Source organism: Odocoileus virginianus, chromosome 29 (assembly GCF_023699985.2).
Source record: "Odocoileus virginianus isolate 20LAN1187 ecotype Illinois chromosome 29, Ovbor_1.2, whole genome shotgun sequence".
Classification (NCBI taxonomy): domain Eukaryota; kingdom Metazoa; phylum Chordata; class Mammalia; order Artiodactyla; family Cervidae; genus Odocoileus; species Odocoileus virginianus.
In genome coordinates, this window is record NC_069702.1 from 21,576,076 (window position 1) to 21,591,240 (window position 15,165).

General features: G+C 36.0%; 1 protein-coding gene across 1 annotated transcript in view; it reads left to right on the plus strand.

Annotated features, from left to right (window-relative positions):
• The window catches only part of ANTXR2 (ANTXR cell adhesion molecule 2), a 168,229-nt gene extending 156,964 nt beyond the window's left edge, over positions 1 to 11,265 (plus strand). The window contains exon 17 of the mRNA XM_020904317.2: positions 9,353 to 11,265. Coding sequence (XP_020759976.2) covers positions 9,353 to 9,391 — 39 coding nt within the window. The 3' untranslated portion in view covers positions 9,392 to 11,265. The remainder of the gene's footprint in view (positions 1 to 9,352) is intronic.
• The last annotated feature ends 3,900 nt before the right edge of the window (positions 11,266 to 15,165 follow it).

The following is a 15,165-nucleotide window of genomic DNA, read 5'->3' on the forward strand; positions in this document are numbered from 1 at the left end:
GTGTAGTCTTACTATGCTATTAGTATTAGATATGTAAGCTTCACTAACTTGCCCTTTTACTAAAAAAATGAAATAAACCTCTCAGGAAGTTCTGACATTTAGACAGAGAGAGAGAATACTAGGTGCCCTTCCCTCCCTCTGTACCTCCTGTTGCTACAGGAAATTTTCACTCAAAGAGCCTATTGTGTTCTCAAGTCCACATTCTTTCCTGACATTTGTGATTTCCTAGACCTCTTCAGTTGTCTTGGGTCTGTTTCCGTGTGTATCTCTGCTTTGTACACAGTTTTATTTTTGAGTCACTGTTCCCTGTTGCACAAAGCATGAAGGCTTAGTAAAGTCTTTTTTGAAGTGCAGATATAAATAAATCAGCTATCTGTGTTTGAAAAGTCTAAACTAAAGTGCAGTTGTATGCTTCAGCTTGTCAGTGGATATTTATGAGGTGAGCATAATACTGTAACGGTTATAGCAGTGAAATATATCCTGTGCAGAACGCTAGTAAAGGAGCTTGCAGGTGTTAATGCCAGCAGAATTTTAATGCTCAGAGATGGGAAATGTGGCACTTCCTCTGGTTAATGCTACTCTGGTCACAGTAACAATGGACTGGCAAACTCAATTTTCAAATATTGCTACAGAGTTGGGGTCTATGCACTTAACCAACAGTAAATATATTGGTTCCTACTGTTGTCTAGTTTTAATCTCCTGGTTTCATTAGCTGAAGAACAGTAACGGCACTGGACATATATACTCAACTTTCTACTCCTACTTATTATATGATCCAAGAGAAGGTATTGCCAACGATGAACTGTCAATGAACTTCTTACTCTAATAGATACTTGGTGTTTCCTGAAAATCACCTAAGTGGAGTTAAGTGATGTACCTGTTTGTAAGATATCCTTGGTACATTCTGTTCCTTCTTATACTGAGAGAAATTGAGTAACAGAGTAAAGCCTTTGCATAGACCTCAGCTCTAAGAGATGAATCGGCATATAAGTACATTTAAAGTTTATAAAGCATCATATTGTGCTTGTTTTTTTCTAGCAATCAAAGAAAATGAAGTTAAGCGTCTAGTCTTTAGACCTAGGAGATTTATTTTTGTAGAAGAACTTTTGGAATTTTATGAAATAGTGTAGTTTCAACCTATTTGCATGTTTAAGCTTCAAATTTATATAGGTTAAGATTAAATTGACATCAGCTATCTCTATGGTACTTCAGTAAGCCCTACCAGAATAAGAAAAGGCAACAAAGAAGGGAATTAGACAAGATTTGATCTTTTGTGTAGGACAGAGATTGAGGTGTAATACATTTGTTGGAGGGTTTTAAAGGTTTTAGATGAGTGTGGAGTCTTCATAATTAAGAAAGTTGAGAATTAAGAGAGAAATATTTACAATTTACAATTACTTATACCTAATTTACAATTACTTATACCTAATTTACAATTTGCAGTTACTTATACCTAATCCACTTGTAAAGAAATATTGAGGAAAATGTATAATAAAACTTAAGGATAAAAATAGATAATCATGGGCCAAAGTTTTAGCTATACCAGAAAATGTACACTAAGAATAGCAATGCTTTAGAACATGATACAAGTCTGAGCTTTTGGAAGTCAAGGCGCAAAGAGAAAGGCTGAGTTATACAGTTGGCATTACATAATACAAGGGAAACACATGAGCTTACCAGAAATGACAAGCTTTTCCCTACCTAGCTCTGAACTCCAAAAATTGATCCCTTAATATCATCAGCCTCGACAGCAACTTTCCAAAATGCAAAATTCTCTATATATGATCAAAGTTCATATGGGTTCTTGATATGACCAAATGTTGAAGGGATAATGCTTTAATGTTGTCATAAATTTATTTAGGAAGGCATTATATTTCTTAAGAGCAATAAAGACACAAAGTCCAGTTATATTGATAGTTTACTGGTGATCTGGTTTTACGTAGGTATGAATAGCTTGAATAATAGTTATCAAACTACAGTTTTAGTTTAAGCAAAAACAAAATCTTATATGAATTGCGATTTTAAAGCATAGATAAGAGTACAGCTTCTTGATTTGAATTAGGAGAGCTTGTATTTGTCTGTTTCCTCCATTCTTGTGCACCGTTCCAGCTGTAGCGGCTCTTTTAGAAGCCACAGGACATCAGGGACTACAGCATGAGAAATCAGACTGACCTAGAGAAATCAATGGCTATCATTTCACTTAGAACCTCACTTTCAAAGATAGTTTTGCCCACAGATCTGGGGAGGAAGGATTCCAAAATTATTATTGATGAGTGCCTGAAGTATACATATTCTATGTTGTTGATTGAGTGGACACACACACACACACACACCCTGCTTCTTTGTGCCTCAGTGGTAAAGAATCTGCCTGCCAATGCAGGAGACACAGGAGATATAGATTTGATCCCTGGGTCGGGAAGATCCCCTGGTGGAGGAGATGGCAACCCACTCCAGTGTTCTTGCCGGGAGAACCCCTTAGACAGAGGAGCCTGGCAGACTACAGTCCCCAGGGTCACAAAACAGTTGGACCCAACTGCATGACAGAGCACACGTGCCTACAGATGCCCTAGATTCTATGCATGTTATTGGAAAGTTTGATGTCATATGAAAGTTTTATCTTATATTTTCATTTAAAGGTAATCAACTCCCGTATGCACAGGGTTTGAGGTAGGCTATGTGTGCACATGTACACACTCATGAGTGTGAACATGCACACACATACAAACATTTAAAGAAGTTAGATTGCTGATTGTGACCTGGACAAATGCTTGAACAGGCCTTTTATGGAAACTCTTAGTATTGTGTACCATAAAAATGAAAATACTGACTGTGGATTATAAAATGTATTAATTATCATCTTCTGTCATACTCATGCCCTCTTGAGTAGAATCGCACTCACATAGGTTCATCAGGATATTGACTGTAAAAGACAACCTTGAGGCAAGTAAATGAGGTGACCTATGGGAACATGAATGCCGAAGAACTTTGGCATAGATGGTAGATGATGGTGATTCCTGAGAGCAGTCAGTGGGTTCCTGGGCTGATTTTTAGAAACATAAATATAGATCATTAGAAAGGATCACATTTTTGCTGATTGAATTTATTCTTTGAAAACTATTTTTTTAAACTATCAAATGTATAAATATACAGAAAAGATATAAAATAGAGTGTAAGAAATCATACAGCTCCACTCCTCATAGTATGTTTGTTGCAGTCTGTTAGTCTTGTCTTTTACTCTCTAGACGTACATTGTTGTTGCTCAGTTGTGTCTGACTCTTTGTGGCCCCGTGGACTATATGAGCCCTCCAGACTCTTCTGTCCGTGGAATTCTCCAGGCAAGAATACTGGAGTTGGTAGCTGTTCCCTTCTCCAGAGGATCTTCCTGGCCTGGGTCTCCAGCACTGCAGGCAGATTCTTTACCGTCTGAGCCGCCAGGGAAGCCCGCCAGACATATACATTGCATAATAATAAATATAGTAAGTAAGTGAGTGTTAGTCGCTCAGTCCTGCCTGACTCTTTGCAGCCCCATGGACTGCAGCCCACCAGGCTCCTCTGTCCATGAGACTTTCCAGGCAAGGATACTGGAGTAGGTTGCCATTTCCTTCTCCAGGGGATCTTCCCAACCCAGGAATCAAACCCTGGTCTCCTGCACTGCAGGCAGATTCTTTACTGACTGAGCTACAAGGGAAGCCTAATAATAAATATATATATATATATATATATATATATATACAAATTGGAATTTTTTTCCCTTATTATTTCCCTATCTCTTTAAATATTTAAAAAATTTTCTATTTTAATGGCTACATATATGATAATGAGTCATAATTTAATTTTCCTCTGATAGAAATAAATATAAATTAACTGTTATATTTTTCATATTAGAAAAACCCAATGGTAAACATTTTGAAATCTTTGTCTAGATACTTTACTGGGCTGAATTCCCAACATGAAATTACTGAGTCAAGGAATATAAGCTTTTAAAGACTTATTACACATAGTGACTTACTATATAATTTTTGCCAATTTATGCTTTCACTAGCAATGCAAGAGAGTTATCTTGTCACAGAAGCTCACTAATTAGGTAATGTGCTCAATATAAAGTTGCATAAAACAGTTTTACATTCAAAGTGAGGCAGTTTTATTCCTTTTAAGCCATAATTTTTATTAGGTAAATAAAATTTCATACCCAGATCATAATACCATGGTTTCAATTATTAATATATAAATGCCTTTCTAATATTCTACAACTTACTTCAAGTTGGTAAATATGCCAATAACAATACTGTTTATAGTTTATTTGCCTTATTGATTGTTTAACACATTAAGAAGGTAAATTGTAACCTGGTCAGTCATTATCTGAATTATCATAGTTTTGAAATTAATGTACTTTAAATGTATTTGGCTATAATCTAAAGTCAGTAGTTATTCTATTTGTTCTACCTAACCTTAATTTTTTAAAATGTTTAAGTAGTTTTGCTCCTAATCTATGTCATACAAAATGAATAAATTTAATAATTATTTCATTGCATCCAAAGAATTCTATACTCCCAAGGCAAAAGAAGAGAATATATTCATAGTTCATTTTTAAGTGAATGCAGTCCTAAGGATGCTATTTTAATTCAGTTTCATATTGACTATATGTTGTTACTGTTGAAACTTATGAACTAGTGATTTACAAGGCATGGTATGAAATTCAGATTGGTTGTAGTGATTGACTAATTGAATAAATAACATGGTGTTACTTAAATCATCACAACAACAGTATACTTTGATTTCACCCATTATTTAGATGCATGATTAGAGCATGATTTTAAGTCAGGAAAAGTATTTTTAAAATAGTCAATAAAAATTTGGAAATATAGAGAAAATTAGTATTTTTTTCTGCCTGCAATGCAGGAGATCCAGGTTCAATCCCTGGGTCTGGATGATCCCCTGGAGAAGGACAGGGCATGGCAACCCTCTCCAATATTCTTGTCTGGAGAGGAACTTGGTGGGGTCCATAGAGTCTCAAAGAGTCAGGCATGGCTGAAGCAACTTAGCATGCATGCATAATACAATATTACATGTTATTATATATTATTCTGTAAACACTGTGTCACCTGAATTCAAGCTTCTTTTATTATTTTGTAAAATATAGCATAAATGTCATATTGCATGCATGCTCAATTGCTCAGTTGTGTCCGACTCTGCAGCCCCGTGGATTGTAGCTCCTCTGTCCATGAAATTTTCCAGGCAAGAATACTGGAGTGGGTTGCCATTTCCTACTCCAGAGGACCTTCCTGACCCAGGGATTAAACTAGCATCTCTTGCATTGGCAAACGGATTCTTTACCACTGAGCCACATCTATCTCTTTTAACTCTTGCTAGCAGAAACCTTGCGTTCATTTGTTTTAGCATATTACAATTTTAGTGGTCTATTTTAGAGAGTCTATAGTCCTTTACCAGGTACTAGTATTAACCTCTATTTAGAGAATAAAGTATTAAAATTATGTATCTATGTATATTTCTGTATATTCAGGTTAGTTCAACTGACTTTTAAAAAATTTTTCAGAGCTTGATTGTTTATAATTACAGTGAAATAGGGGGGCTTCCCTGGTGGCTTAGCAGTAAAGAATCTGCCCACAATGCAGGATATGCACGTTCAGTCCTTGGGTCAGGAAGATCCCTGGAGGTGGACATGGCAAGCCACTCCAGTATTCTTGCCTGGAAAATTCCACAAACAGAGGAGCCTGCCAGGCTACAGTCTATAGTCACAAACAGTTGGACATGACTGAGAGACTAAGCACACACATGCATACTAAGTGAAATAGTCTCAGGCAAAGAATTGCTGTTTACTACTAATATTTTCCATTCTGAACCATTCAGTGATGAGTCATTTGCTCAAGCTATTTCATATTGCTTTCCTTGTTACCTTGGTAACAAACCTTTATTGTATAGGCACTGTAAGCATGAGGATATAGCAAACCTATAAGCCCTGTCATAGCCCATTTCCTGTGAACAAAAATTGCTCTGCAGTGTTCTGGCCTAGACTGCTTGCCTTGCCATGTGATATCAATGGCAGCCCAAACATTCTTGACCTTAAACGTAATTAGCATGATATTGACAGGTTTTGTAAGCTTAGTATTGAGTAGTATTTGAAGGCCCACAGACGCTTAATTATAGTCGCTTGCAACCAGGGTATGTTGCCTTGATTTTAGAATATTCTGATAAGTGAATGGAAGTAGCTAGCATGAAATAATCCCCTGGGAGTAAGATAACTGATGGAATACTAAATAAAAATTTCCTTTGGCCAACAGTTTCTTTTTTTCTTGATTATTCTTTATCTGTCTTATCTTTTTAGAACTACTCTATTCTATGTTTTTCCATATTATCTTCTCTCCTTTTCACTGCTGTATTTTTCTCCTTTGTAACCCATTTTTTTATCTCTCTCAAATTCGTACTTTTTCTGTTTTCCCATTTTCAAGGTCTTCTCCTCCCCAAGTAGAGGTATTCTTTTTTTAATACACCATCCATCTGTCCAGTTGTTTCTAAGCAAGTATTTATTACATGTCTGTTCTATGTTAAACATTGTGCAATGACATCATAGACAGGAGATAGATAGTGACTGTTTTTTAATTGAGAGTTTACTATATGCCAGGTACTATTCTAAGTGCTTTATAGATATATATTAACAGACTTAATAGTCTTTATAAACATTCAATTTTTAATCTCTATTTTATTGATGAAGAAACCATAAGTTGCTCATCATCCCACAGTTAATAAATAGCAGAACTGGGATACATATTCAAGCTTTGGAGTACTCAGATTGGAGCAAGCAATTATGATGCAATGTGGTTTGACCATTGAAAGTGAAAGTGAAGTCGCTCAGTCATGTCCGACTCTTTGTGACCCCATGGACTCTAGCCTACCAGGCTCCTCCCTCCATGGGATTCTCCAGGCAAGAATATTGGAGTGGGTTGCCATTTCCTTCTCCAGGGGATCTTCCTGACTCAGGGATCGAACCTGGGCTTCCTGCATTGCAGGCAGACACTTTAACCTCTGAAGGCTTAAACAAAGAAAGTAACTTCTGAACAAAACTCTTAAGTTACCAACTTCTGAATTCCTATAAATTAAAACATGATCATGTTTGTTTTGATCATGATTTGATTGTTTTTATCAATGTGTGTGCTAAAATCCAGGGTACATATGCTATTCACCAGGGTTTTGAGGTACTTAAATCAATAGACTGATGATCAGTACTTAATCCCAAGGTTGGGAAGAGTTGGAGTAAGGACCTCAGGGTGAAAATCAACAGGGCTTTCTTCATTTTAGTTTCTACTCTTTAATTAAACCACACCAAATGAAATAGAAAATAATTTGGTCCGGAATAGTTTAGATGTTGACATTATTTTGAAAATTCAAGTGGACTATAAATTTCTCTGTTTAAACTCTCCAGTTCTTAAAATAAATGAATCAGGGTCACTAAGATTAATCTGGTGTGTAGAATAGAAATGGTCAGAGAAAGAACCTTACACATAAATCTAGTTAACTAGTGATGAAATCCAAATAAAAGTAGAAATTCATGATAACTTCTTTTTCAAAATGACATAGAAGAGAGAAAACTTTTACATTTTTGGTCCATAATAAATACATAAGAAAAGATGTCATTAATTTGTATCTTTGCTCTCTGAATGCTATTCCTTATATATTTCCTTTTGTTTGGTTCTGGAAAACTGCCAGAAAATAATATTTGTAATATACATCATTGTTTTAATATGCACAGTTAAAATCTATTTCTCATTGTATATATTTATACTATTTATACTGTCATGGCTCAGAAGGACTGATTTACTGCTTTGCTCAAATATTTATTTTTTATGTCATTTTCCTTCCTACCCCCCTGGAAAATTTTTTTTCAAAAGGCATATATCATGAAAATAATATTTAAAAATATTTTTCTTGGCACTTGATGCCAACTGTAGCTAATCTGGAGAAAAGCATCTTTTCCCTTAATATTTGTAATGAAAATCTTGTTTGAAGGTTCTAGATAATACAAAAATACAGTCTAAGTACATGACTTGTGACCATTTCATTATCAAGGAATTTTGATCTCATTCTAAAGTAGTCTTCTCCATGATTTTCTCAGACTTCCTTTTGCATTGATATTATCTGTAGACATTAGGCACAAAGTAAGGAATAAAATCAACAATCGTAGTAATAACATTACCTCCAAAATTATTTAGAAGGCAGGTAATTTGATGAATATTTGCCTCTTAGGCAAGAACAAATGTAAACTACCTTGTTTTAATATTTCTTATTGATTTCTGAAATTTCCAACTTGTTGTACAGTGATTTTTGAGAGGAAGACAGACCAAAATCTTGTTTCCTTTTTAATGTACCGTGTACATAGGATGTACACTTGAAATAAATGTATTATTCATATTTAGAGGGAAATGAAAAGACAGTCTAAAATATGAAGTTAGAGAGCAGATATTAAGAGAAATAGGAAAATCTCAATAAGATGATGATCTGAACCCTAAAGTTGAGAGCAGTGTGGTAGCTTTGGACTAAGGAATCTGGATATGATTTAGGCTGTACAAGACATCAGCACCGTCAAACCAAGGAGGGGGAGAAGGGGATCTTCTATTACTAACTGGAAATTTATTTTCAACTAATTCTTGGATTATTTATAGTTACATATAAAACAATGTTTCTCTATAAGCTCTATTGAAGTGCTAAGGAACTGGAATGGCAGACTGTCTTTGGAAATGTGGAGTGCAAATAGAGTCACTCCATGTAGAGACCATGTAACTGTGGTGTGCAGTTGTGAGAAATGGCCGAGAGTAGTGGACAAGAATGCTAATAAGTCTCTTGTGAAAGTCTATTATAAAATGGAATCACAAAGAAATGGCATCTCTCCCTTTCTCCCTGACTTCTTATCCCCAATCTCTTAAATACACTCCTCATGTATACATTCTTGAAGCACCAATTTATATCTGCTTTAAAGGCACCAGCTTGCATAAAGGGATACTTTTATTTCATTATAGAAAATGTAGGTTTGTGGCTTTGATATTTTTATTGCTAGGGTAGCGATACTGTTCTTTAAATAACAATACCAAAGTTGTATTTCCCATAGTTTATTTTTTTTTCCACTCTAATTCTATCATGCCATTGTGTAGGTGTACTTGCTATGGTAAAGATCTGAAAAGCCATCATGCTTTGACACAGAGGAAAAAAACTTATGACCATGTTTCATCTTAATGTCAACCGTACCTTGGGTAATTGTTTTATCATAGCAGAAAAACTAGGTGTTCTCGGGCTTTTTAAATAATTATTTCAGTATTTCAATAAGTATTTGTTTCTTTCCTAGGGCCGGTGCATAAACTTCTCTCGAGTTCCATCTCAGTAAAAGGAAAACAAGAAGGCCAAGAGGTACGAAGGTGGTACACGTTCACAACGCCGATGAGAAAAAAAGTGCATTTCAGAAGTTTTTGGAAGAGCAACTTTATTCCTCTCAGTCAGGAAATGTTTTCTCTGCCTTCTGCTTTGCTTCACCAAACATTTTCAAACACTTGTTCTGCCGTCTACATGGGAGTTGATGAAACTCAATGGTAACTCAAGATTCAGGACGTTGAAAATAAAGAGGAACATTAATGGACATGCTGTGGTTTAAACAAGAAGGTCTGCTTGAATGTGTAAAAGAGGAAAAAGTGAAAACAAAAGTGTGAAGATGATGTCAAAATAGGGAGAAAAAAAACAATTGGTCGAGGTGGATCCTGAATGGAGAAAGGAGTGTTTTACATGGAAACATGGCACTTGTGTGTTTACATGGCAAGATTGTTAGCCAAAGGCAGAGTGCGAAATCTCCCACCAGGCTCAGCAGATAATGGAGTCTATTGCCTTATAGCTATGTCAGATCACGAAAGCCTTCCAAGTTCCCCTACCACAATGTGCCTTCCGGGAAGCTTCTGACTGGAAAATCTTGTCATTCTAACACTGAAAAGTGCACACGCATGACAAAATGTAGACAGGATGCCTCAAGGTATTCGTAGCAAGCAAGATTTTGCCCTTTAGTTTTTGAAGACACCTTCCTTTCATTATGCACTTGGGAAAAGAAGAAAATTAATAGTGCATTATTCCACAGGAAGACAGCCTCTAACCAGAGCTCTTGAGTGGAGTTTAATGGACTCGTGATTTGAGAACTTGTCCCTGTGATGGGTCGATTTACCCCTCTTGCTATGTTTAGGGCTTAGTAGTGCATAAAGCATTAATATCTGTAAGCATATCTAGGAGTTTGTTTTGCTTTTAATTTAAAGGAAGCAGTAACCACAAAGCTTCCGCTCAGGGTTTTTTCTTCCTCCAAGTCTCCAAGGGCTCTTCAGCGTCACAAGCCAGCAACTCTCTTTGCATGAAAATTTCAAAGTTTAATTAATATAATTAAAGGCAACAGCAAGCAGCAGCCTGTGAAGATTTTGCTCATCTTTTTTATGCCTTTTGACATTGAATGACCTATTACTGTATGCGTATTTCTTGGATTTTTGAGGGGCACTCACCCTTGGTTGTGATTCAGTAGAGAAAAAACAAAAAGACCTCCTCTCGTCAAATTATAAATGAAAATATCAGGAGGGTCGACCACCCCGAAACATCGAAAATGTCTGTATTATATATTTTTTTAAGAAAAACCACCATCATGTCACGTCGACGATGCCAAATTATGTTAGCGTGAGCGGAGAGACTGTGGGGGAGGAAGGAGGCAGCAGCTGAAGAAAAAGCTCAAATGATCTAGTCACTTTCGATACTGTACTTCAGATGCGAAATGGATATTCGACTGGAAACCTGACAAAGCGCGCCTGCTTTGATGTGAACTGGTATAGACAATGACCAGTGGCTGGGTCAGTGGGATGTCTCTCTGCGAGCACAAAGGCTTATCAAATGACACTAAAAATAAGTTCAACAACCATCATGTTGGAAGGGAGAAGGCGAACATTTCATGTTTGGCGGGCATGTGAGTGCACAAGATGGAAACAGCGATTTGGAGCATCCCAGTATAATTACCCCATTGTGCTCTTAATGGAAATTTCAAAGGACGGGAGTGATTCTGATGGTTGGTGTTCAGATTTGTGGCACTGTTCCAAGAAGCCTTACTCAGACACACGAATTTTTATATATAGATATACATATATATCCTCTAGCTTGAATCTTTTGCTCAAGTTTATTTATGTCACTGGCTGGCTGGATCCAAAGTCATGTGTCTCCATATTCATAAATAAAATTGTACCTGTGCTTTGGCTCCCATTTTCTTTAAGCCCACATACACTCAAGCCTTGTTTGGTTGAATATTGAATTGTCTTGGCTAGTTGCAGGGACAGAATTGTATCCAGTTCCAAAATGTCTGTTATGTTCACAAATGATAGTGTTGGTAGTAATTATCCATGTGTGCAAGTGAAACTTGGAAACCACATAACATCCCCATTGAGTTCTTGTAGACCATTGTTCTACATTTGCATCTGGGGCAGATGCTGTTTTCTTAATTTGGCCTTTCATTTCTGATCAGTTGTTGTTTAGTCACTAAGTCATGTCCAGCTCTTGCAACCCCATGGACTGTAGTCCATTGGGCGCCCCTGTCTATGGGATCTCCCAGGCCAGAATGCTGGAGTGGGTTGTCATTTTCTTCTCCAGGGGATCTTCCGGACCCAGGGATCGAACCCATGCCTCCTGCACTGGCAGGTGGATCCTTTACCACTGAGCTAGCAGGGAATCCCTTCTGATCAGCGCACACCCCCAAATGGTATTGAAGAGCATCAAGGGTACATGCAGAAGCTAAGTCTGCTTCTTTGGTAGTTCCTTTGAGTTCGTCTAGTATCATATGGCATTTCTATGACACTTTTATTTTTTATATGAGCAATGTAAGTAGACCTTTGCCCTTAAGTGGCAAAATAGGTTTCTGTAGATTGTAAGGAAAATGGATTTCCGGTTCTAATATCACTATGAAGAGCTCTCAGTGAAGAGGGAGAGGCAGTGGTCTATATACAGACCACAAACGTATCATTCATGAAGTTCAAAGACATGGAATTTTGTTACACTTGAAGATACAAACTAGATCTAGGTTAATGATTTTCTCTGATTTTGCTAACTAGCAAATTGAGAATAATTTGCTTAAAAAGTGATGTTTTCTCACAAAAGGACAAAATTGAAAACCTCCGTGCCTTTCAGTTAAGAAAATAAGAGGTTGAAATAAAGCCATTTCTTTAAGTTTAATAGTGTTTTCTATTGAGAAACAGTTCCTATTTAATTTTCTGGACATAATGTCAGTCAAGATCTACTTTCTGTGAATAAACCAGTTTAAGTCTTTATCCACAATCCATTTGTGTTGCATAAGGTTGCAAAAACAATTAAGTGGGAAATGACTCCTAACTTATGTGTCTACTCTGCCTGGAAAGAAAGTTTTGAAGGCATCTATATATATTTCATAACAATGTCTGTTCTTTATGGATTTGATCCATAAATATTTATCTATCTGAAAACTTTGATACTTGGAATGTTTTCCTTAAAGCATTTGGTGCTCCAAGAAGAAACATTTGGTGCTAAGAGTTACAGCACTGATGTCTTTCCCCAAGTTAATTCTATTTTAAATTTTTATATTTCCTTCCCAATGAGATGCAGAGTAAAATTGAGACCCTCCATTAAGTGGGGAGCAGCATCTGTCATCTATGGATAATTACTATTTTGGCAAAAATATATAAGGTTTAAACGTTCTACATTTTAAATTGTTAGAAAGGAAATGATTTGCTTATATTTTTCCTGAACTTTATTCTAACCACTTTAAATCATAAATTATTCAATATTTGTTTTTCTAATAAATCCTTACTGGATACAAGATCTGAGTGTCTCTGTGAACTTAACTTTATTATCTAGATATCATTGACCATTGTTTACTGCTCAGAGGCATTTTATTAGATTATTTTAAAAATTAAAACATCCTGTATTGTGGCCAAGAAGGTGTCTAAAGTGTTTTTTTTTAATTGAACTGCTTACATATATTATTTTTCAATTTTAAAAGGGTAAAATATAAATAAGTAACATTTAAAAATATTGTAAATATTATAACTTCCTCTATCACAAAGCCTTATGGTTAACTTTTACTAGATTTTGTTCAGCATCACCTTACTTTAGGAAGTTTATCACTTCTCTATTGCTACTAGAAAAATGTTAGTATTGCACAGGAGAGAAATACATACATTATTTTAATATGAAAGGAAATACCTATTCTAGAGTCATCCAATAACTCTGATTCATCTTTTGGATGTTTACGTAAAGAAACAAGCAGGTGAGATTGGAGCGTGTTGTCTGTTTGCAGATGATGAAGTGAATGCGGCCACATACTCTAGACTCAGTTAAATTAATATTTTACCAAGTGAATTTCTATGGCTTATTTCAGAGAACACTTCAATTTGGGGATGTTTCTACTCTTACCAGGATCTAATTCAGTCAATTTGACAAAAGATAGAAAAACTTCTTTCTCATAGTGTAGCAAGCCCTGTGCTGGGGTTTTTTTTTAATGCATTTTATTTTGGGGCTCTTCTGCCAAAAGAAAATGCTGATAAGAAAGTACAGAGTATAATATGCAAATTTATATTAAAATGTGCTTGTTCAGATTGCTTTGCAAGAACTATATTAAGGTAGAGTGTGTGTGTGTGTGTTTGCGCATGAAGCAGGCAAGGGAGAGAGAGAGATGGAGGTTGACTCAGACTATGTGCATGCTCAGTTGCTCAGTCGTGTCCGACTCTAGCCTGCCAGGTTTCTCTGTCCATTGGATTTTTCAAGGGAAGAATACTGGAGAGGTTTACCATTTCCTCATCCAGGAGATCTTCCTGATCCAGGGATCGAACCCACATTTCCCATCCTCATTCTTTGCAGGTGGATCCTTTACCACTGAGCCATCGAGGAAGCCCAAATGTGCTACAAATTGTTTTGGCTTAAGAATCAGATGATGGAAGTTCTGGACCTAGATCTAGCCACAAGTAGCTTGATGAAATTGAACAAATTAGCTTCTCAACCATAGAGTGAAAATGGATGAACTGGAAATACCTAAATTTCCTTCCAGCTCTGACGTTTTTATAAACATACATCTTATTTGATGTTTTAGTATTTATGTATATCATATTTCAATGACTGGCTTCATTTGTAGAATGTGGTAATATTAGCTCTGTAAACTGCCATTTCATTATAAAAAAGGCATTGAACTATATAGTACAAAATCTGATAATTAGCCATGATAGAGTAATTTCTCAGTAAATTTCTTTTAACTATACTTTGTCAAAGAGGCAACTGATAATAAACTTTATATCTGCTGAAACCTCTCAAAAGTTGTGTAAAATATTGGAAAATATATTCATGTGTTTCACTTAGACTTTATAGTCTTTAACAAGTGTCTCAAAGGCATATGTAAAGATAAACAGAAATTGTTAGGAGATACTATGCTACAGTTTTAAAGATTGAGCTACTTCATACCCTGCAGAAAGTTAAACTCTTCTTTCCTTAGTCAAAATTGGAAAAAAAAAATCTTAATTGATGATAACTATGCTTGTGCATCCCACAACAAGTATTCATTGGAAAACATTTTATTGAGTAATGTGAATACAGCTAAGTATATGTACTGTGTTAAAATTGCTAACCTTTCACAAAGTCATCACTGTCTTATAGTAAAAGAAAACTTGTAAAGAACCAGCTTGCCTGATGCAGGAAATATAAGAGATGAGGGTTTGATTCCTAGAGAAAGGCATGACAATCCACTCCAGTATTCTTAGCTGGAGAACCCCGTGGACAGAGGAGCCTGGCAGGCTATGGTCCATAGCGTTGCAAAGCGTCAGACACGACTGAAGTGACTTAGCACAGCATGTATAGACCCTTAACATTGTCTCCTAATTACTGTAAAGTTATTTGTATCTTAGGTGAATTGTATTTTCAAGATCATAAATGTCACTGGGTAATCCAAAATAAATTGAACACTTACTGAAATGTGCATTGAAGTAGTTTGGTTAGAAACCTTGAGTTAATTTTCAAGAATGTAGACTATTAAAAAGATATGCGTTGCCTTTATGTACTAAAAGGAAAGGCGATTTTAAATAATTTAGATGCAAAACAAAGGATCTGGGAGCTTTCAAAGTAATAGATGATAGAAAA